Consider the following 22,447-nt stretch of genomic DNA (forward strand, 5'->3'; position numbering starts at 1 on the left):
TCAGAAACAGTGTCAGAGTAAAATAATATAGCTTTTACTATTTAAAACATTTTTTTAAATTTATACGTTAACAGACCTTGAATATCTTTACTGAAGCTTATATACAAAGAGTGAAGTATATATAAAAGCAAAGCATATATATACAAATAACGTACTGTATTTTTTCCTAAGCATATTTTTTTTCAATTAAAGTAATTTGACAAATCTTTGTGGGTCTCCCTATGTGCCAGACATTACTCTTTGCGTTATGTATACTGTATACTATATACACACACACACATATTTAATCCTCATAGTAACCAAATGAGGTAGGAACTTTTCATTGTTTCCATCTGACAGGTGAAGAAACTAAGGTAGAAAGACGGTCAGTAACTGCCCAGAGTCAGACAGCTGGCGAGTGGTTGAGCCAGGAGGCGGGCGTCTGGCTGCTGAGACTTAGGAGATTGACCAGTTTACTCCTGTAGTCAGCTGCTTGTCTCTCTCGAAACCTGGTGAACCCACGGGAGGGATCAGGGTAGTAAATGATTTGTCTCAGTCCTGGTTGTAACTCTCAGAGAACCGCGTCAATGCAGAACACCTGAAGATAAGGACAGGCCGACTTTAGTCATAAGTTTTTATTCCACTTCCTTTTTTAGAATGTATTTTTATATGTTTGGGGACTAAATTATATTAAATATTAATTCATTTCCATCTGAGTGAAGAGAGAATATGTTTATAGTTTACCATAATATTTGGTTTTCTTCCTTTGCAGGCAAAAATAGTTCTTGATATTATTGTCACCATGTTCAGTGAATATTGTGAGAATCAATTTACGTAAGTTGATTGGGCACCTTTGTCGATGGCCTGTTTTTCTCAAGGCAGAGCACTATGGCGTTGTGCTAAACATAAAGATGAAAAATGTGGTTCCTGTAACTGGAATATATCTTTTTGGGGAGCTAAGACCTATGCGTAAATAATGTATAAAATAAAAAGTGATACCTAGTTTAAAAAGTTTTGGTGATGTTCTGGCTGTTTGTAAGGGCAAATTACTGCTGGCTGAGGCAGTCTAGGCAGGCCTTATGGAGGGAATGAAATTTAAGCTGTGTTTAAGAATCATTGGATTTGAAAACGTAAACATGGAGGGACAGTAAAAGGAACAGCTAAACAGCTCAACAAAGGTAGAGAAGCGTATGTAAGAGTAAAGCATATAGCCCATATATATCAAAGAACTACTGTATTTTTTCCAAAGCTTTTTTTTTTCCTGAGGAAGATTTGCCGTGATCTAACATCTGTGCCAGTCTTCCTCTATTTTGTAAAGGCTGCTGCAGCATGGCAGCTAACAAGTGGTGTAGGTCCACACCTGGGAACTGAATCTGGGCTGCTGAAGTGGAGTGCACTCAACTTAAACACTAGGCCATGGGGCCGGCCCCCAAAGCTTACTTTTTAATTAAAAAAAATTACTTAAACCATATGACCTTTAGTGTGTAGTACCAGCATTATTGTTTATTTTAGAGTATTAATTATAATTCAAAATAAATGTATAACTGTAGAAAGCATGACTGAAATTGTATGGATAGTATCAGTCTTTTTTTTTTTTCTTTTTTCTCCCCAAAGCCCCCCAGTACATAGTTGTATATTCTTCGTTGTGGGTCTTTCTTGTTGTGGCATGTGGGACGCCGCCTCAGTGTGGTTTGATGAGCAGTGCCACGTCCGCACCCAGGATTCGAACCAAGGAAACACTGGGCCGCCTGCATTGGAGCGTGAACTTAACCACTCGGCCACGGGGCCAGCCCCCTTTTTTTTTTTAATTGATTTACATTTATTGGTTGTGACAATCAGCTTTCATTGTGTAACACACCACCCTGGTAAAGCCTGGAATGCGTGTATCAATATTGGCAAGGAGTCCACAGCGGATGCATGCTTTCTAGTACTGGGAAGTAAGCTTATCAAGTGGGCGCTGCCTGAGGAGATGAGGGGCCGTAGGAAATGGAATAATGGAGTAATGTTCTGTAGAGGAGGGTTAGTCCAAGCAGCCGTGTTGGAATGGGAATAGATTGAATGTGTTGAGGCTACAGTTGTAGACCAAGAGAAATATTTGTTAACCTCACACATTTCTGAAATTTATGGCCTTTTTTTTCCTTAAGTATTTATTGCTGGCTTTTTTTTTTCCAGGGTTGAAGCAGCTGAGGTAGTTTTTCCTAATGGAAAATCATATACCTTTCCAGTAAGTATTTAAGAAGTGACTTTAAGATGATGATGACGACAGTAATGATGATGGCTATAGAGTGCTTGTCGTCTCACCATCCATCCATCCAGCTATGCACATGCCAGGCACTATACTCTGTGCATTACATGGATTTAATCCTTACACTGACACTGTGAGTGTGGTTGCTGTTATCATCAGAGGAAGACACGGAGACCTTGAGATGTTGAATAAATTACCTGTTACTATTAAGTGGTGGCACTGGAATTTAAGCCCAGACAGTCCGACTTCAGCTCCCAACACACTACATTATACCACAGCATTATATGGCCATAATTCCTGTGATTTATTCTTATTAACTAGTTAACTGGGTAATTTATAGTCTTACCCCTTTTAAGATTACTCAGCCCTCCAGACCTAATTAGTCTGTTCACATTTGAATTAACAGTTGCTAAAGGTCATCACTGTAACTAATAAATAATTCCAAATGTATTAACAGGACTAATTTAGTAATAAGCACAATTATTGTGAAGACATAGGATCTTGGCAAAAATCTAAACCAGCATTATTTTTAATTGACTGGGCTTTTCCCCCCACATGGCTTTTATAACTATAAAGATGGCCATTTGAACACGTGACAGTATCCCCAGTCATTTAGCTGTGGTTCTGATTCAGATCTTTGTTGAGCTCTTTTTCTTTGGATTTTTCACAATTTCTTTGTCGTTTATGAAGTGAATCAGAGCCTGGAATAGTTTCTATTTAAATAGCTTTTAAAGTAGTTAAAACCTGCCAGGATCAAAACCTTCCCCTCCTTGAAAACATTAGCATTTAGGATCATATTTTATTCTAGAGTATTACTTATAATTCAAAATAAATGTATAACTATATAAAGCATGGCTGAAATTATGGGTGCCGTCAGTTTTTTTTTAATTGATTTTAGTGGCTATTACCAGTTAGCATTTGTTACGTAACAAACTGCTCCAAGACTTAGTGACTTAAGACAACCATTTGTTTGTCTCATGATTCTATTGGTCACCTGGGTAATTCTTCCCGTCTGGGCTGGCTTGGCTAATCTCTGCTGGGCTTCCTCATATATAGTCAGCTGGTTGGTGGCCAGAAGCTGGATGACCTGGGATGGCCTCACTTACATGTCTGCCTGGCTGTGGGGTTCAGTGTCTCTCATCATCCAACAGGCCAGCTTGGGCTTCTTTACCTGGTGGTTGCAGGATTCCCAGCAGCAAGAGAGCACGTCCGGTGTTCAAGTACTTTTACGCGTGTCTTCTTGGCCAAAGCCAGTCATTTTGGGGGGAGAAATAGACTCTATTTCCTGACAGGAGGACCTGCAGTGCATTCCAAGACCATGGATGCAGAGAGGAAGACTTTAAGGCCATTTATACAATTTACCACAATAATAGTTGGGATTAGCCAGAGATAGCTTTTTAGTCTGTTTTAAAATAATGTCTGATTGGAGGAAACTTTTTTCTTTTTAATAGGAAGAATTCTCAGGTCTTAATAAAAGCGAAATATGTACATTTGGGGAGAAAAAGAAACATATCTTAAAATTTGGTTGACTTTTCCCCTCATGTAGATAATTCCTTGAAATCATTTACTTTTGTATTATTAATAGCTTTCGTAAATTTGAAACAGTGGGCCTTCTGAAAAGGAGTATTACATTGGTGTTTCATCATTTGTTCATTTATTTTCTTCCAAGGTTAGATTAGAACAGCTCTTCTCAGATATCCTCCCAGAAGAGAAGGATCCTTTGCCTCTGGGGAAAGTTGATTCTTCCTCACGTGAAATGGCATACTTTTTCAAACACTGAAAGTTCTTTCCTAGTCTTCTGTTATTTCATATAAAAGAATAGAGATTGGAGTAAGGGAACCAGAGGAGATAATAAGTGGCAGGTGGTCAGAGAGCCTGATGGTTAATTGTGTGAGCTTTGGAATTAGGCTGCTTGAACTTGTTTATTAATTCATTAATTCATTAGTTCATTTGTTACTTCACACATGCAGGCATTTATTCATTAACTGTATACCAATTGCTTATTATCTGACAAGGGGTTTTCTCAGCAATGGGAATACAGTAACACCAGAGCTCAGCAGCTTAGCATTGTGATCTGGGACTAGTTATTAATCTAAAACTCAGATTCTTGTCTGTAAAATGAGAATCTTAATAGCAGGTGTTGTGAGGGTTAAGTTAAGATTCTTTTAAAAATGTGTCTTGTACTGTTTAGCTCATATCAGCTGTTCACTAGAGGTTTGTCATTACTTTTGCAAGCATTAGGATCTAGTCCAGTGCTTCTCAAACTCTAATGTGCATTCACATCACCTGGGGATCTTGATGACATTCAGATTCAGATTCAGCAAGTCTGGTGTAGCTGCCACTGGCTCTAAAGGCCTGAGAGTCTGCATTTCTAACAAGCACTCAGGTGCTGATGATGCTTCTGCTCTGAGAACTGCCTTTTGCATAGCACGGCTCTGGCCTCTTGTCCTTACTTGAGTCCAAACAGGTTTATGGCCTTTATGCTAGTGCCAGTTATACTTTTGAGAGTAATTTGGTGATAAGAAATACTCATAGATATCTTCCCTAAGGTACTGAAAAGCCTGGATTTTATGTGTGTGTGTCTTCCTGCCTAACATTGTAGAGTTATGTACTGTTTGAGAGAGAGTGAGTACCAATTCATGAGATGCTCCCAGCACTACTGTCTCCAGGAGCAGACAGATAGCTAGGACTTGGGGTGTGGTTGCATTTCCCCAACTGGAAAAATGATAAGAAAGGAATGTCGTCATAACACTCCTAGACTTAGCATGGTGGCTAGTATATTGTGACACTTGACTTATTCTTCCTTGGTCATAAACACCTGCTTGCCTGAGGTGAGACTGAAAGTCTTCAGGGTTTATAAGCATTTTAGAAATGATGTAACACGCCAGTGTTGGACTAAAGAGAATGGTGACTGACCATCGAAAAGAGAAAAAGGTTTGGCATTTTATATTATTTCCAAGCAATTCCGTTTGTCTAGAAAGTAGAATGTTCATATATGAATATAATATAGCAAATTTATTCCTCCATAATAATGTTTTGAAACACCAAGTTTATTTTCACTGTCTGGCTCTGATGACAGTTTCTTGGCACAGTAATGAAACTGCAACAACGAGTTGAGTTAGAAAGAGGTAACACTGTATGTGATGGGGGATGATTTAAGCTGCTCAAACTCTTTTTCTTGAAGGAACTGGCTTACCGAAAGGAGATGGTGAGGGCTGACCTAATTAACAAGAAAGTTGGAATCAGGTATGCTCTGAAAACTTCACTTATTTATTTACTGTTGGAGAGAATTCAAGAATGAAGTGCACACAAGACTATTTAACTTTTCCTAAGAGAATGCTTGGAGAGGGTTTTGATACCCCTCAGACTAAGAGAAGTGATGACAGAACTTCAGTTAGGATGTCTGGTGTCTAATAGAATTCAAAAAGAAACATTACTATTTCAGGTAGTAGCATACTCTAAAATAAAATGAAAACATGTTTTAAATAATCCAGTGAAGTTTATGGTTTGTACATTCCTATTTCAGAGAAACTCCAGAAAATCTTGCCAAGCTTCTGACCAGGATGTGTTTAAAGTCAGAAGTCATAGGTGACGGGAATCAGATTGAGATTGAAATCCCTCCGACCAGAGCTGACATTATCCATGCGTGTGATATTGTAGAAGATGCAGCTATTGCTTATGGATATAACAACATTCAGATGACTCTCCCGAAAACATACACCATAGCTAATCAAGTAAGACTGCACCCTTAAATAAACACTCCTTATTGTTAGAAACTGATTACTGAATGCCAGTAAGGCTTCGAGAAAAACAGAACATAGGAATTAGGCAGTATTTGGACATGCTCTGCTATGAGAGGCATTTGCTATGGAGAGGATACAAAACAGATGTCTAGCTGATTAGAGTAAGTGAAAACCTGTGATGATTAGTTCTTTGAAGAAAGACAGGTTTTGAATTTGGAGCCTTGTTGAGTATCTACCTGGGAGATTCATTTTCTCAACCTGGGCCTGAAGGCAGAAGCTGTGTGGTGGAGGTGAAGGGGGGCGTTTGTACATTTGTGTCGGAGTATAGGGGTTGTGAAGTAGGGGTGGGGGGTGGGGAAATGGTACTAGCACTAATAGTAAGGACGGAAGGGTGGTTTCCTTCTAATGACGTTCTGTATATAAATCTCTTTTTTTTAAAAAAACAGGAAATTTTATTGAGGTGAAATAAAGTAATTGTTTTGTTTTTTTCAGTTTCCTCTTAATAAGCTCACAGAACTGCTAAGACATGACATGGCAGCCGCTGGATTCACTGAGGCACTTACCTTTGCTCTGGTATCTCTTACTTGCTTTTTCTACTCAGCTGATTATTTACTTTGAATCTCTGAATTACTGATTTTTTACAGGAATTTATAAAATCTACACTGCTAAAATTTCCGGGTTTTGGAAGAATAACTTTGTTACTTGAGATTGTACAATTTCTGGTGAAGAAAGGTTGAAGATTTGTTTTTTCAGTCACACAGAAATATGAAGGACAAAAATAGTGTCTTAAATGACAGATGAAAATGTGTTTTATAGTTTTCGTGTAAGGATTGAGAGATCACAATGGATTTCAAAACCAAATTTATTATGTTAGAATTTTTAGTCTTGATTTGGTTGTGGTTGTGCCCACTAGATGCCGCCCTTGTTAAGGGCTTGTGGACTGTTCCACATTAAACTTATTTCTTTGTCTTTGAACATGTTCACAAACATTTGCTTTGAGTTGAAAAGCTGACATAAAAGGCCTAAATCAGGAAATGAATTTTATTACAGAATCAGAAGGAAATCCCCCTCCTCCACCGGATTGACCATTTGCAAAGAATAAAATGTGTATGCAATTTGTAGCTCCCTTTTCTCTTTTGCCGAGCATTTCTGTGGTGCCTGCAGTGTAGTTCTTGAATATTCAAGTAAGTTGCAGCTTAATCGTGTAGGGCAAAACACAAAACAAAGCAAACAAAAACAAGCAAAAAATCTCCTCCTTTTTCTCCTTCCAATTCAAGTCTGGCCCTAAAATTCTCAGTCTTGCAGAGTTTTTACGGAAGGCGGTAGGGGAGTTACTGCCAGTACGTGGAGGCTTGGTAAGCAGATGCAGCCGTTCTCACGTCACTGGATCGAGCACTTGTAATTCATAGGATGTCACCGTCGGAAGGGACCTTACAGATCTAGTTGAACCCCTTCATTTTCTGACTTAGAGATCATATATTCAACATTGATGGAGCATCTCTTGTATACTAGGCATTGTACCAGTGAGTACCTGCTGAGTACCAATGAGTACCAATGTACCAGTTGTACCTGAGGCTGAGAGAGGATAAGTACCTAGCAAAGTTTACACAGATAGCAGGAGAACTGCCACCAGAATCCTGGCCTTTTGACTTGAGGAGCAGTGCTTTCTGTTGTCTCATCCTGTGTACGCTAGGTTGGTAGCACCATATCATTCATATATATATACCCACACACACATACACATCCACAATCATGAGCATCAATGATTTCATGTAAAATGAAATACAAAAGGTAGCACTGAGACATGTATTTCATTTTCTAAAATTATATTAAGTGGTACAGGGTAGATTTTAAAGGATGGAACTTTACAGAACTGTGTAGAGTAAACCATAAGAATTCTCCCCCAACTTCAAACCCTATTTTCCTCCCCAGAACTAACTGCTGTTAAAACTTTGGCATGTGTTTTTCCCTGCCCTTTTAGATGAGCAGAGCATTTTGATTTTGTGACTGTGTAGCCCCACACATCTCGGGGGAGCACGTACTCTGCCTCCTGCCTCAGAACTGCTCTGCAGGGAGAGTTATCCTGTGTCAGGGGCTTTATATACGTGAATCCATCTCTCAGTGCAGCCCTGTGAAGTATGTGTGCCTGTCTATTCAGCGGTTAATTTAGGTAACTTGCCCCACTCCACACAGCCACTGGGCTGTGGGCCAGGGATTCCCCTCCAGGCCTGTCTGCACCCAAGGCCTGCGACTGAACTGCCCATCAGTCTGGTCAGCTGTCCTAGGTCCCTTTAATACATTGTTTATCACCGTGGGGAAAAGGAATGACGTGCTAGAGTTTCAGATTTGTAGTAATAGTTTTCCTATAGGAATCTCAACATTAATGCTATATATATAAAGTTACGTACTTTATGAGCAAATTTCAGCATCACTGCGCCTTATATCTCATTTTGCACAAGAATAACAGCGCTGCTTTCCCTAAAACCCAGCCCTTGACTTCCCAAGTATCAGTAGTTCACATCTCATCGTTAGGATATTTGCTGCGTCTGCATACTAGCTGTAATATTTTCTTTTAAATTAGCCCACTTTTAAAACTAAATATCTACGTTAGCCTTATTCTAAGAATAATGTCTGTAAAAATTTGGGGCTTCATTTACTTGTTATAGTTTTTCTAATACTTTAAAATAAACATAAATATTCCCACTTTAGAAACATTCCTTCCTGTATACTAGCTACTGCCACTTCAGGATACCTTGATTTAAACTGCTGCTCATCTCTGTACCTTATCGTCCATCGTCATAATGAAGTACAAGCTCACTCAGATACCTCGCCGCATTGCCATGTGTCCGTGGAGCCTTTTTCTTTTATACAGACAGTACTAGTTCTGTTTGAGAGTAGATTGCATCATGTAAATTGCATGTCCTAATTAACTGATCACATTATATCTGAATCTTGTTACAAAAACTCCTCCAACTGTGGAGAAAAAATGGTTATTCCCAGCACACCTGCCTCCACTGACCACCTCTGCAGCCATGCAGAGCAGCAGCTTTTTTCTGCTGTGCCTTGATTTGGCTTCAGGATCCTTCTCAAGAAAGCGTGGCAGGGGGACCGGCCCTGTGGCCGAGTGGTTAAGTTCGCGCACTCCACTGCAGGCGGCCCAGTGTTTCGTTGGTTCGAATCCTGGGCGTGGACATGGCACTGCTCATCAGACCACGCTGAGGCAGCATCCTACATGCCACAACGAGAAGGACCCACAACAAAATATACAACTATGTACCGGGGAGCTTTGGGGAGAAAAATAAAATCTTTAAAAAAAAAAAAAAAAGCGTGGCAGGAATCGTTAGAACTGGCATTGGGAGGCCGGCCCGGTGGCACAGAGGTTAAGTGCGCATGTTCCACTTCTCAGCGACATGGGCTTCACCAGTTTGGATCCTGGGTGCGGACATGGCACTGCTTGGCAAAATGCCATGCTGTGGTAGGCGTCCCACATTTAAAGTAGAGGAAGATGGGCATGGATGTTAGCTCAGGGCCAGTCTTCCTCAGTGAAAAAAAAAAAAGGAGATTGGCAGTAGTTAGCTTAGGGCTAATCTTCCTCAAAAAATGAACTGGCATTGGCATAAGACAAATCTAAATGCATGCTTTTTTCTAAGTGAAATACAGACCAACTAGGCCTTGACCATTTTGTAGAACAGTGCAATGAGCGTATCACCTAACATGGGAAAACAGTTGAGTAATCTGATGGGATGTCAGTTTTCGTGTTAAGTTTTAAACTCTTGCACAAAATTAGCATTAGTATACGTGATCATTGTTTATTCTTAGTAACGATTTATTGGTCATTGTCATTGTTAATATTTTTTGAGCGCCTAGTTTGTGCTGGGTACTTTACTTGCATTATCTTATTGTTTCATTTATTATTAGACTTGATATGTCTTGTAGACGGGAGTTTTATTTTCATAGCTTCTGCCTGTCGTGGTTTTTGTGTGTGACACGCATCTTTCTCTTTTTGGTGGGCATACACGCAGGCGTTAAATGATGTGGTAGGAAGAATGTTGGGCAGAGTTCAGGCCACTTGAATTCTGTTCTCAGTCCTACCATCCTATGCAGTCAGTCGGGATTCAGCAGGGATTACGACGGTAGTCAAAATGGAAAGCCATAGGAACACCAAGGAGGGAGAGAGAATTTCTTTCTTTTTTTTTCTTTTCTCCCCAAAACCCCAGTACATAGTTGTATATCCTAGTTGCATGTCCTTCTAGTTCTTCTGTGTGGGATGCTGCCTCAGCATGGCTTGATGACTGGTGTGTAGGTCTGCGCTCAGGATCCGATCCAGGGAACCCTGGGCCGCTGAAGCAGAGCACACAAACTTAACCATTATGCCGCTGGGCCCACCCCGAGAGAGAATTTCTGACTAGAGTCACTAGGGATATGTTTATGAAAGAGGTGGAAGAGATGTGATTTAAGGAGGGCCTTGGGGGAGGGCCACAAGTAGGGTGCGGAGGCATTTCAGGTAAAGGTAGGGAAAAGCATAAGGTTCAGGTGTGGGTAGGGCATGGTAGGAGTTTACACTGGTGATGTCAGTGGCAGGCTGTCTTAGGGAGGGCCCGAGTACAGACACACCACCATCTCCATGTGAAAGATGGACCCTGTAGCTCTGTATCATGGCTAGAACATGTCATAAGAGAGCTATTAATGTTAAATGGCATCTGCTGTGGCCCTGAATTAATTAGTATGTTTATTCTTAGCTTATTAACTTACTGATTTATATATAGAGTCTGCATCGCAAGGAGATCCTAAGTTGACTTTTTATATTAACTTTAGTCATTGCTTCTCCATGCTGATCTATTTTGTGTGTACTTCTTAGTGTTCCCAAGAAGATATTGCTGATAAACTCGGTGTGGACATTTCTGCAACGAAGGCAGTCCATATAAGTAATCCTAAAACAGCTGAGTTTCAGGTAAGAATTTTAAGTAGATAAGAGTTTGGATAAAAACTGAGACACAGTACATGAATTATGGAAAGTCTCTCTAGTTAGTAATACCTCAGATGGCAAAATCTTAGAGCTTTTTAAAAATCTCTTCTTGGATAAGTTTATAGTTGGTTCTTACATACTTTGCTGACAAAAATCCTTAAAACTTATAATCTTTTCTTGATTTAACTTTATAGGTGATTCTTGCTTTCTGCTATCTAGCCCATTCTTTCTTATCTGAAGTTTCCGTTTCATAATTGATTTTTAAATACTCTTCTCAGATTTCATCTCTTTTCCACTCATTAGTAACAAATGAGTCAACACCTGTGCCCAGTACAGCCTTAAAGTCATTCATCAGTTCTTGACTATGCTGCCTGTGTCTTGCATTACAATTGTCTAGTTTATTGGCAGTTTTGTGTAGAGTTTAGGCATATTTAAATGAGAATGATATTACCTTAATAGTAAATGTTAAATGATTTACATTATAGATTAAGATATTTAACTACAAAAAAAGAGCATTTCATGGTTATAATATCTTTGCTTATTAATGACTTCAGTCATGTCATCTCTTTCATACTAATAGCTCTTGTTCTGTTTTTCTTGCATATACAATTCTATATGGTTTTTGTTTTGTTTTGTTTTTGAGAGGAAGATTGGCCCTGAGCTAACATCTGTTGCCAAACTTCCTCTTCTTGCCTGAGGAAGACTGTCCCTGAGCTAACATCTGTGCCAGTCTTCCTCTAGTTTGTATGTGGGTCACTGCCACAGCATGGCTTGATGAGCAGTGTGTAGGTCTGCCCCCAGGATCCAAACCTGTGAACCCTGGGCTGCTGAAGTGGAGCACACAAACTCAACCATTACACAACTGGGCTGGCCCTCTCTATTGGCTTTTTTTAACCCAGGCTTTAGAGAAAATCATGTCTTCTAGAATCAAGGGGAATCTTAGGATTGGAAGGAAACGTTTTAGGAAAGCTACTGCTATTATAAAATGTCTGAAAATATTTTATAGATTTTTATCTGAATTATCTGATGATTCGTTAGATATTATCTGAAAATATAAAAATATCTATTTTGTATAAGTGGAAAGAAAAACACATTAAATGTCACTATAAATAGCTGTGGCTTAGCACATTTAAGAATCAATATTTCTGTGTAAATACATTAGAGATGAAAGTCTGTCTTCTAGACTTGGTAGATTGTACATTTCACTCCTGCTTCACCAATACATGTGTCCTACTATTATTAATGTTGTTCTAGGTTTATTATGTATTTATGGTTAAATTAAATGTAAAGTTGTTTATGGACTTGTAACTCAATTTATTGTCTAAGCCCCCTCTTTCTTCTACATAATTCTTAACTTTGGGAAGAATTTTCATTGTTCATATTTTCCCAGTTGTCTCAATTTTTTTAATTGTTTGATTTGGGATTCAAATGAGGTTCGTTCATTAAAGTTGATTGATGTGCTTAAGTTTCTCTTAATCTCCAGGTTGTTCCTCCATCCATCCATATCTCTGTGTTTCTGTCTCTCTCTCTTCCTTTCACTTGTTTGTTGAAGGAACTGGGCCATTTGTCTTGTAGAGTTGTCACATTGAGGATACTGCTGAATACATTCCCTTGGTCTCCTGTATTTCAAATAAATTGGTAGTTAGATTGAGAAGGTTGATTAGATTCAGGTTTGATTTTGTGTGTGTGTGTGTTGCCATAGGTATTTTGAATAAGCAGATAAAGCTTATCTATTAAAAAAACTAAGAAAAATTATTCACAAAGGTAGCTTGTTTAGACTACTTATTCCAATAAGTTAAGCTTCTTTCTTTTAGCATTGTAGCTTTGTTTCTATGAATAGTCTGGGCACTTTCTCTCCAGTTGGGAAAGTGAACGATATTTCAGAAAGCACCGAGTCCAAGGCTAATAGCAGCTTGCGGGTAAAGTGAATGTGACAGGGACGATCTCTTCTTCTCAACACGGGGTAGGGACTGGCTGCTACTTGTGCAGGACTTAGGAGGAGCTGCCAGTTTTAGCTAGGGTGGGCAGGGCCGGGCTCTCTGGGGAAGACCTGTGAGCAGAGACTTGAGGGAAGTGAGACGGCTGCATGCGAGTCTGGAGGAAGCGTGTCTGAGGCCGAGGAAAGAGCACGTGTGGGGGCCTGAGATGGAAACCTGCTTGCGGCGTGTGACTGGAGCGCAGTAAGCAGGGGGAGCAGCAGGCACTGAGGTTGCCTGGGGCCAGCGCCAGGTGCACAGAGGGCCCCCTGTAGGGCATGGGTGCGATTCGAAATGTGATGGAAACCTGGTGGAGATTTTGAGTAGGGGGCTCCATGATCTGATGTAGATCTTAAAGCGTCTCTCTGTGCGGAAAATAATAGACCATAAGCTGGCGGGAGGGGAAGCAGAGAAGCCAGCTTAAGAAGCTCATGCACTGGTCTGGGCAAAAGATAACGGTGTTAGAGTCTGACTGCAGAGCCCAGACTCGTAATGATGACGTCATACCACTGCTCATGAAACCCTTCCGGTAACATGATGTGTTGGAAGCGAACGTACCTCCTGTAGCTTAGAATGAGAAATTTATTTCACAGACAAAAGCAGGGAAGTTTTACCTTTTTTTTTTTTAAGAACTAGGACTTGTATTTATATTTCTTATGAATAGTAAGAATGAAATAACTATATATGTTTTCCTGTTAGTTTTGGTACAAGCTGAAAACTACGCTGTCAGCCTGCACATAGCAGCTGCTTTTTTTTGTGTGTGTGTGTGAGGAAGATTGGCCCTGAGCTAACATCTGTGCCAGTCTTCCTCTATTTTGTATGTGGGATGCTGCCAGAGCATGGCTTGATGAGCGGTGTGTAGGTCCACGCCTGGGCTCTGAACTGGTGAACCCTGGACTGCAGAAGTGGAGTGAGTGAACTTAACCACTATGCCACCAGGCCAGCCCTGCATGGTTTTTTTTAGTGCCTACAGATTTGTATTCTGTTTTCCTCATTGTCCTGATATTTTAATTGCATTTACATTTTGCCTTGTCCTGGTTTTTAAAAATTTGGTCAATTCATATTTAATTGATTTAAATATTTGTTTCTTTTTTTTCTCTTTTTTTATTGAGGCAACATTGGTTTATAATATAAATTTCAGATGTATGTCATATTTCAATTTCTGTGTAGACTACATCAAATACCTACAAATATTTGTATTTCTTGTAATCTACTTCAATTACTTTGTGAAATGAAGCAGGATATGAAAATTTCTATATTTTAAATCTTGAAGGCTAACTATAATTTAAAAAAATGGTAATAAAATAACCAATCCTCAGTAGGAGCAATTATATTTAAATTATAGTTTTTCACTTATTCTTTTAATCAAATTTATGATTTATCATTTTGTAAGTTTGGGAGCTTGAATATTTCCAGTTCTTTTAGTGTCCTGGAATTAAAAATTGAAAATGACTTGGGTATTTAGGCCTCACATTTTTCAGAAGTGTCTTCCTGTGAGGCCATGGAGTCTTTCCACTTTGTCTTCAACCCGGTCTGTCTGTCTGGTTCCTGTCTGGTCAGTGCAGTTTCACGTCTTCTCCTGTAGGTGGCACGCACTACCCTTCTTCCTGGCCTCCTGAAGACCATCGCAGCGAATCGGAAGATGCCCCTTCCTCTGAAACTGTTTGAAATCTCTGACATTGTAGTGAAAGATTCCAGCAGAGGTAAGAGTGAAGTCATTTTTATTCGTATACTTAAAGCATGTTTTTATTGCAAAAATTTCAACTGTATATAAAAGTAGAGAGTATAGTATAATTATCCCTGTGAATCCAGGACCCAGCTTCATTAGTTATCAACACGTGGCCAGGCTTCTTTCATCTATATGTATGCCAACCCACTTCCCCACCTTATTTTAATGTGAGTCCTAGACATCATATCATTTCATCAGACACTTTCATAGGTATTTCTAAAAGATAAGGCCTACTGCTTTTTTTTTTGATAGCATTATTACCAATCTTATTACCATCAAATATCCGGGTAGTATTTAAATTTTCCCAATTGTTTCATAAATCTAATTCTTATGATTGATTTATTTGAATCAGTCCAAGCAAGGTCTAGATATTTGATTATCTTTATTTTTTTCAATAGAAAGCAAATTTTAAAAGAATTTAATAATATTTATGAAGAGCCCTATTAAAACCTCAACTTGAAAAGCACTATGAAATATTTTTTTATATCACATGATTTACATGCATATCATTGTAATGTTATTGATATCTTGTCATTCTAGTTTAGCAGGGACCATTCAGTCACTGTTGTACCAACGATTATAAGTGTGTTTTACCAGTTTTTATTTCTTCTGAGTATGGTCTGGATGTGTCAGTACAGCAAGGTGCTTGGCCCAATATTTGGAGCACAGTGGTTATTTAATAAATATATTTAGTAAGTACTTAAACCTGACTGCCAAGGAAGTCTGTCTCATTGAGACTTCCCATGTCTTCAGACTTAACACCAGTCTGACTGACTGACTGGAGCTGCATGTGTGGCCATCTCTTGGTGAGCGGTGCCCTCGAATAACTACACTGCTGGCAGTGTTTCTTTGGTTCCCTGGATGTAACAGTTGAAGTCCCAGAGGTATTTGCTCAGTGAGCCTTACTCTAGACGCCACAGATTCAGAGTGTTCTTTTGGATCAGTTGACAAAAGCAGAGGCCTTTCCTCCATTTCTCCTGAGGAGGATGCTATTGTCTCATTCTAACTACCAATAGTGGTCAAGAACTGTTGGCAGTAGATCGGCCTGTCTTAGGAAGTGGATACCATAGAGGTGTGAGCGCCTCGCCTGTCTGTATGTGGACTGTCCACAGCAAACTTTTCAACCAAGGCTGGGTTCCATCTGCTCGCCAGTGTGCAGCCTGTCTTCAGTTAATAGCATCACCTTACATTTGTATGGGGCTTTTTACTTTTCAAAAGAATTTTTTAAAGAGGAAAATTTTTCTCTTTTGATTGTTAAAACATCTCTATGAGGCAGATGGGACAAAATATTGTACTCGTTTAATATATAGGAAAATTAAGACAGAAAAATGGTCATTTGCCCAAGCCTGCCTAAAATATTGAACTTAGAGCTAGGACCAGAATTTTGGTCTCAAGTGCACATATCCTTAGAGAATTGAAGTTTATTTTCATGTCAGTCTTTGTAGAATTTTTCTTGGGTGGTAAATTTGCTGTAATAAAAATCAGAAAACATTTTTAGTGCCATCTGCAAATAGTTTTGAAGGTTCTTATACCTCAAATCATCCACTGGCACAGGTAACTGAAAATTTGTTATAATTCCAATGTCAAATTTTTCTGTTAACTTTGACTTGTTTCCTTTCATCTTAGTTCTTTAAGTTTTATGTTTTGATCCTTGGTGATTCATTCAAATTTATAAATATAGGATTAGGTTAATTACACTAGGTTTCCTCAAAACTTTTGTAATACAGTTTCAGGAGTAGGCGTCTTCCCTGTTTGCAGGGGCTCCCTCCAGGGCTCTGCAGGGCTGGGCATGCTCACACCAGGTGGCTCAGGGTCTACAGGGTGGGGCTCAGGAGCAAGCTGGAGTCCCCGCAGTTGCCACAGGGAAGCTTTCCCAGTTGGCATGGGGCTCTTTTTTGCAATCTGAGGGGGTGGGGGTGCCTTTGCTGTTTTTCTTTTCTTCTGTTTGTAGGAAGGTGGAAGGCCCAGGCCCAGACTTCACTCTGCCCCACGGCCTGTGCTTGGCGATAACCCCTATTGAGAGAGAGCTCTTCTTAAGCACTGGTGCTGTAGGCCATTGTGTGACAAATCCTCCTGGTGATAACCCCAGAAACCCAGTCTGTATGCCTCAACTCAAAGATTTGTGTTCCTGCTGCACTTTGTTGCATCAGGAAGGAGAGTTCTCATCTCCCTGGCAGACCCCTTTTTATACCTGTTTTTGGTTGTGACTATTCTGTATTTCTCCATTGATCCATTTCCATCTGATACTGCTTTGGGCTTTTGTCTTGCACCATTATGGTTTATTCTTTTTCTTTAAAATTTTCTGTCATATCAATGGGATTGGAGGAGTGAGAGGAGGTAAAAGTGCTCAGGAAGTCTACCATCTTGAGAACATAGATTTGCTTTCATTTCCTTGGAGTGTTTCCTGTTTAGGTAGGCCTGGATTTCATTTCATAGCAAAAGCAGCTTTTGGATGGATTGTTCTAACTGTGTACGTGTGGACTCCCTACGTGTCATCTGGTGTACTTGGAGGACTCTACAGGAGACGTGGCACTGTAGAGACACTGCAGCCAGAGAGCTGGGCTTTCACTCGTGGTTCTGCCACTTGCCAGCTGCTTAACTTTGAACAATTTGTTTAATCTCTCTGTGCTTCAGTTTCCTCATCTGTACAATGGGAATGATGATAACACTTATTTCATTAGATTTGTCATAAGGATTAAATGAAATTTTATTTTGTTTTCTCTCTTTTTTTGTTTTTAGTTTTTTTTGGGGGGGGGGAGGGACATTGGCCCTGAGCTACATCTATTGCCAATCTTCCTCTTTTTTGCTTGAGGAAATGGCCCTGAGCTAACATCTGTGCCAGTCTTCCTCTATTTTGTGTGTGGGAGACCTCCACAGCATGGTTTGATGAGTGGTGTGTAGGTCCACACCTGGGATCTGAACCAGTGAACCCTGGGCCGTTGAAGCAGAACATGGGAACTTAACTGCTACACCACCAGGCTGGCCCCTGAAATTGTACTTTGAAAAGTTCCAGCCACACAATAAGCACTGTTGGTGTTTGCTCTTGCTGTTTGGGTACAGCAATCCCTAAGGCCAGATACCTAGCATCCTGGTCTCTGGGAATTTTCCACTAGAATGACTTGAAAACCTTTGCTGGCTTTTAAAGGGTTAATGTGGCTTTGCTAAAGCACTTGGGGCTCATTTTTATCCTAACCTTTGACTTAATTGGTTTTTATTCTGCTGTGCACTGTTTTTTTAGAATAACAAAACCAAATTGTGCTAATGTGGGGATTTACTTAAGAAAATAGGAATGTTGTTTTTTGGGTGATTCCTCACCCACTTCTTTTCAATTAATTGAGCACATATGTTTTTACTGTCTCTCAAACCAGTAACCATTTCTCTGTTGGATTTTCATTAGCCTTTTCCTCCTAAATAATCAAACTGTTTTGAAGAGAAGAACTCTAGACCATCCAAAACGAAATGATAGAGTTTTCCAGTTAATATGAAAATGTCCCAATTTTCATTAGTGAGGACAGTACCCATACTACTGGTTCAAAAGGGGTGGAGATGCATGGCAAGAGTGGGCAACACAGTCCCATTCATTGCACTGGTAGAAAAGTATTCTTGAGTTCCTTTTCTTTGCCAGGCACTGCTTAGAATATAAGAGGAGTTGCCAGTCTTGAGAGAGACAGACCAATGAACAGATTCTACAGAGTGCTCCAAGGGAATGTGCAAGGTGCCCTGATAGCACAGAGAAGGGAGTGACAACTGCCACTAAGTCATTCTGTAACATTGAGGAGAAACCCAACACTCAGCCTCATATCACTTTTGTGTAGGCAAGCACATCTTCCCAAATGGAAATGCAAAAGGAATCTCTACTGGATTTCAATATGTGTCCCACAACTTTTGACCGACATGCATTCCTGTAAGAGTAAAGACAAACTACTAGCCCCTGTTTTCGCGCTTGACCTCCCTGGACAGTTTCTTATGCTAATGTGGACTTTTGGACTGACCGTCCATGTTGCGAGGCTGTCAGGCTGCCCATTTAGCAATTCAGTCAGGCACACTTCTCAACTCTGAGTCTGACACATTCCAGTTCTTTGAGGCTGAACTAACCACTGCGTTCATTGAGTTGTAAGATCCGAAGTTGCTGCATGATTTAAAAATTAGTCATGACTCAGGAGGCTAAGTTGATTTATCCCTTTTCCTGGGCAGAGTGGCATCTGTCTTTGGAACGAGAAGTTAAATGCAGACTCTGCTGTGGGGTAGATTTTCAGCGTTGTAGCAGGAAGTTAGTAGAGGCAGCCCTGAAGCTATCACATCAGGCTGCGCGGTCAGTTACTGGTTGGTTTCAGTTGTTGATACTTTTGTTTTTTCTGTTCCAAGTCGAGAATAACTAAACTATAAACAAAAGAGCAAAAAATTCCTTCAGAGGAGCAATTGTGAATTGCTAACCTTCATGCCTAGAAAAGCAACTATATTTTGTGAATTCCAACCTTCTGGCTTTGTACTAAATGCAGATTGAATTCTGCCATCACAGGTTATGCCACAGTAGTCTCTGAGGCTGCCAGTATGCCTAGAAGCTCACAGAAATGGCAGTAGAAAACGCATCACTGGTTGAGTCTAAGTTTAAAAGGAATGATAGACTAAGAAAGAAGGCTAAGTTTGTGAAGTATTTAGAGTGACTTAGATTTAGCGTGATACAATCGTCCGATTGTCAGTTTGACGTGTATTTATGAAGAACTGCCATGCACTTTAGTTTCAACTATTGCATTTAAAGAATTTGGAGTTTTATAATTATTATGGGGGCTGACCCTGTGGCCGAGTGGTTAAGTTCACACGCTGTACTTCGGCGGCCCCGGGTTTGCCAGTTTGGATCCTGGGTGTGGATCTACACACTGCTCATCAAGCCATGCTCTGGCAGCATTCCACACAGCAGAACTAGAATGACTTACAACTAGAATCTACAACTATGTACTGGGGCTTTGGGGAGAAGAAATAAAAAGAGGAAGCTTGGCAACAGATGTTAGCCCAGGGCCAATCTTCCTCATCAAAAAAAATATATGTATTATTATAGTTGATGGAATAGGTTGAAGGCCCTTGACCACTCAGAGGGCTCCGGTTACCTCACCTGTGTAAGCAAGCATACCTAACCGCCAGCCTTCGCTTCTCACTCAGACCATTTCTGCTTTCTCCGAAGCCTTGCTGCAGGCCTGGGAGAAGCTGCATTTCCTCTGTCCCCCGAATCACTGTTAAAAGAGTTTCTAAAATTTCACATTCTCCCTGAGGCTTTTCTAAATCAGAGAATGATCTTCTTACCCAGCCTACTTTAGATGTGGAAATCCAGAGTATTTTTTTAACCTTAATTGTAATATATATTTAGGATTCTTGTTCGTTTCTCTCCCTAAACCACCATGGCCGCATGGAGCATAACTGATTCACTGTTCTTTTATGATTCGGTTTGTTCTTTCAATTTGCTGTTGGTTTGTACTGTTCGTGTATCTGTCTTATATTGTAACCTACTAAAATATAGGGGCCAGATCTTTGCAGTTTTTTATATAACTCTTTGCTTGATAAAGAGCTCAATAAAAACATTTTCATTATGAGCTTGTGAAATACTTCAGCTCTGAGAAATTGTCCATTAATTCTGCTGCTGTCAAATAACAGAAGATTATCTAGTGTCCACATGTGGAATGTGGTTTTCTGAAGAGAGCTTATGTCATCAGTCTGGATTAATCTAATTTTACTACTTCATATTTTTGGCATGTAGAATTTCCAATTAATAATTCAAAAAATATGGATGTAAGGAACATTGACATTAACAGTATTTGAAGTAGCATCATTCGCATATGTGATGGCATCTTAACTGTGTAAATAACATCATTTTTAATACAGAAAGTTATTTTAGTACGTTCGGTTCCACATAGTTAAGATCGGCTAACGTGAGTATAATGTGCTCTGTCATGCATTGCATATTTTATTTTTTTAATAGATAAAAATCCATTCCAGGTTTATGTTAACTAAATAAAAGCCAACCCACAAGGATATAGCTTTTTCCTTCATGCATTGAGGTCATAAATTTTTCCTCACATTTGTTTCTTTGCTTTCAGCATTATTTAAAAAAGAAAAATTTGTACTTCAGTGCTATAATTAATAGAAGTGTTGTACAGAAAATTGTTCTTAAGTTTTCTGTTTGTTTTTAAAAATGAAAATATATTTGTAATATCTTTAAGAACTTTCATGAGTATATATTTTTAAGAGTTAATTCTATTCTTTTCATATAAAAAATATATGCATTCAACTTCTCCCTAATCTTGCTCTTAGAATTCCTTGCCAGACATTTTCTATTCGTATGCAACCATATGTTTTACATTTCTACATATAGCCGTGGACACAGATCAATACTGTTCAGTGTTTACACAAATGGGATTATGCTTTACCTGTTCTAGTCCACACTTTGCTTTTTCCTATGAGCATGCACTGTCCACCTCATTTTTTTAACAGCTGCATAATATTCCATTGTATGGATGCACTCAGATGGTTATGATGAATATTTAGATTACCAGATTTTTGCTAAAATATGCCTGTCACTGTGAATATTTCTACCATTATACAAATATGTATTTTTAGAAATGGAATCGATCAGTCCATAGGTATGCACATTAAATGTTTGCTATCTTGTCAAATTCTCTTCTGAAAAGGACTTTTTACAAATTTGCAGTCCTACCAAGGGTGTATAAAGGTTCCTGTTTTCCCACATTAGATATAAATTTTTAAGGAGTATGTCTTCACAGGATTCTTGTAGCCTTTGGGAAGCATTTAGACCTATACTAAAATTCTTCAGGAGATATGTAAAATTTTCAGTAGAAGCTGCGGTCTCTTGGGTACCAATAGTAAATAAATTTGTTGGATGGAATAGACTAAAATCAAGGTGCTTTTTCTTTCGTTTCCTGAGCTTTGGCCAGACTGTTAACCTCAAGCTCAGTGCCAGACACTGATCACTCTGGGAGTCTTCTTGGTTCCCGGTGGGCTTTCTCCTCGTGTCTTTATTTGGGCTTCTAGGTGAATGTGAGAATAGGGGTGGGAAAATTCCCTTGGAGACTCTGCCCTTTTCCAGTCTGCAGTATGTATGATAACATAACACCTCTCATTGCTTTTAATCGTTGGTACTTTGATGAAATAGGCAGGAGCCTGTTCTAAAAATTTGAGTTGTATGCAGTAGTCATCTACTAAGGGACATCATGTACCATTCTTTTTTCTTTTAAAAAAAAAAATCACTTGGCACGTCCTCTCAGCATACAGAATGGCGGCCAGCCAGCCCTCCTTTGGTGGTTTAGATCAGCCTCTCCAGGCGGTGCTTTGAAGTCTGGGAAATACATTGGTAATTTAGGCTGACATACTTGGCAGGCCCATTTAAAAAGCAGAATTGTTTGATGGCATGACACAAGAGGTCTGTTAAGTGAATTATAAAGAACTGAGGCATTTCCAACAAACCCTAGTTTTGGCATGGAATTTGAATAGTTCTTATTTTGTGATGTGCAGTCAGTGAACTTCCTGTGATGTAATATGGTCCCTCAGTGCAAAATACTAGGAAATGGGAATTTCACCATACCCAGCAGTTTCTCCGAGGAGGAATGAGTGGAACTGAGTATGTGGTTATTTTCTCTTTTAATTCATTCAGCTACAGTAGAGGGAATGTCTTATCAAGATAGTCTAGAGGGAGTGGTAGCACTTGGGAAATGTGAAAAACCAGCCAGTCAGTGGTGGGAATTGGGAGGGGCACCTAAATAATGAGTTTAATCTAATTCTTATGGTAGGTTTAGTACAAAG

General features: G+C 39.5%; 1 protein-coding gene across 1 annotated transcript in view; it reads left to right on the plus strand.

The window, feature by feature from the left end:
* The window catches only part of FARSB (phenylalanyl-tRNA synthetase subunit beta), a 75,562-nt gene that overhangs the window by 20,190 nt on the left and 32,925 nt on the right, over nucleotides 1-22,447 (plus strand). Inside the window, exons 9-15 of the mRNA XM_046644412.1 lie at nucleotides 752-813; nucleotides 2,152-2,203; nucleotides 5,409-5,470; nucleotides 5,751-5,958; nucleotides 6,460-6,540; nucleotides 10,826-10,918; nucleotides 14,495-14,612. Coding sequence (XP_046500368.1) covers nucleotides 752-813; nucleotides 2,152-2,203; nucleotides 5,409-5,470; nucleotides 5,751-5,958; nucleotides 6,460-6,540; nucleotides 10,826-10,918; nucleotides 14,495-14,612 — 676 coding nt within the window. The remainder of the gene's footprint in view (nucleotides 1-751; nucleotides 814-2,151; nucleotides 2,204-5,408; nucleotides 5,471-5,750; nucleotides 5,959-6,459; nucleotides 6,541-10,825; nucleotides 10,919-14,494; nucleotides 14,613-22,447) is intronic.

Source organism: Equus quagga, chromosome 17 (genome assembly GCF_021613505.1).
Source record: "Equus quagga isolate Etosha38 chromosome 17, UCLA_HA_Equagga_1.0, whole genome shotgun sequence".
In the NCBI taxonomy this organism is placed as follows: domain Eukaryota; kingdom Metazoa; phylum Chordata; class Mammalia; order Perissodactyla; family Equidae; genus Equus; species Equus quagga.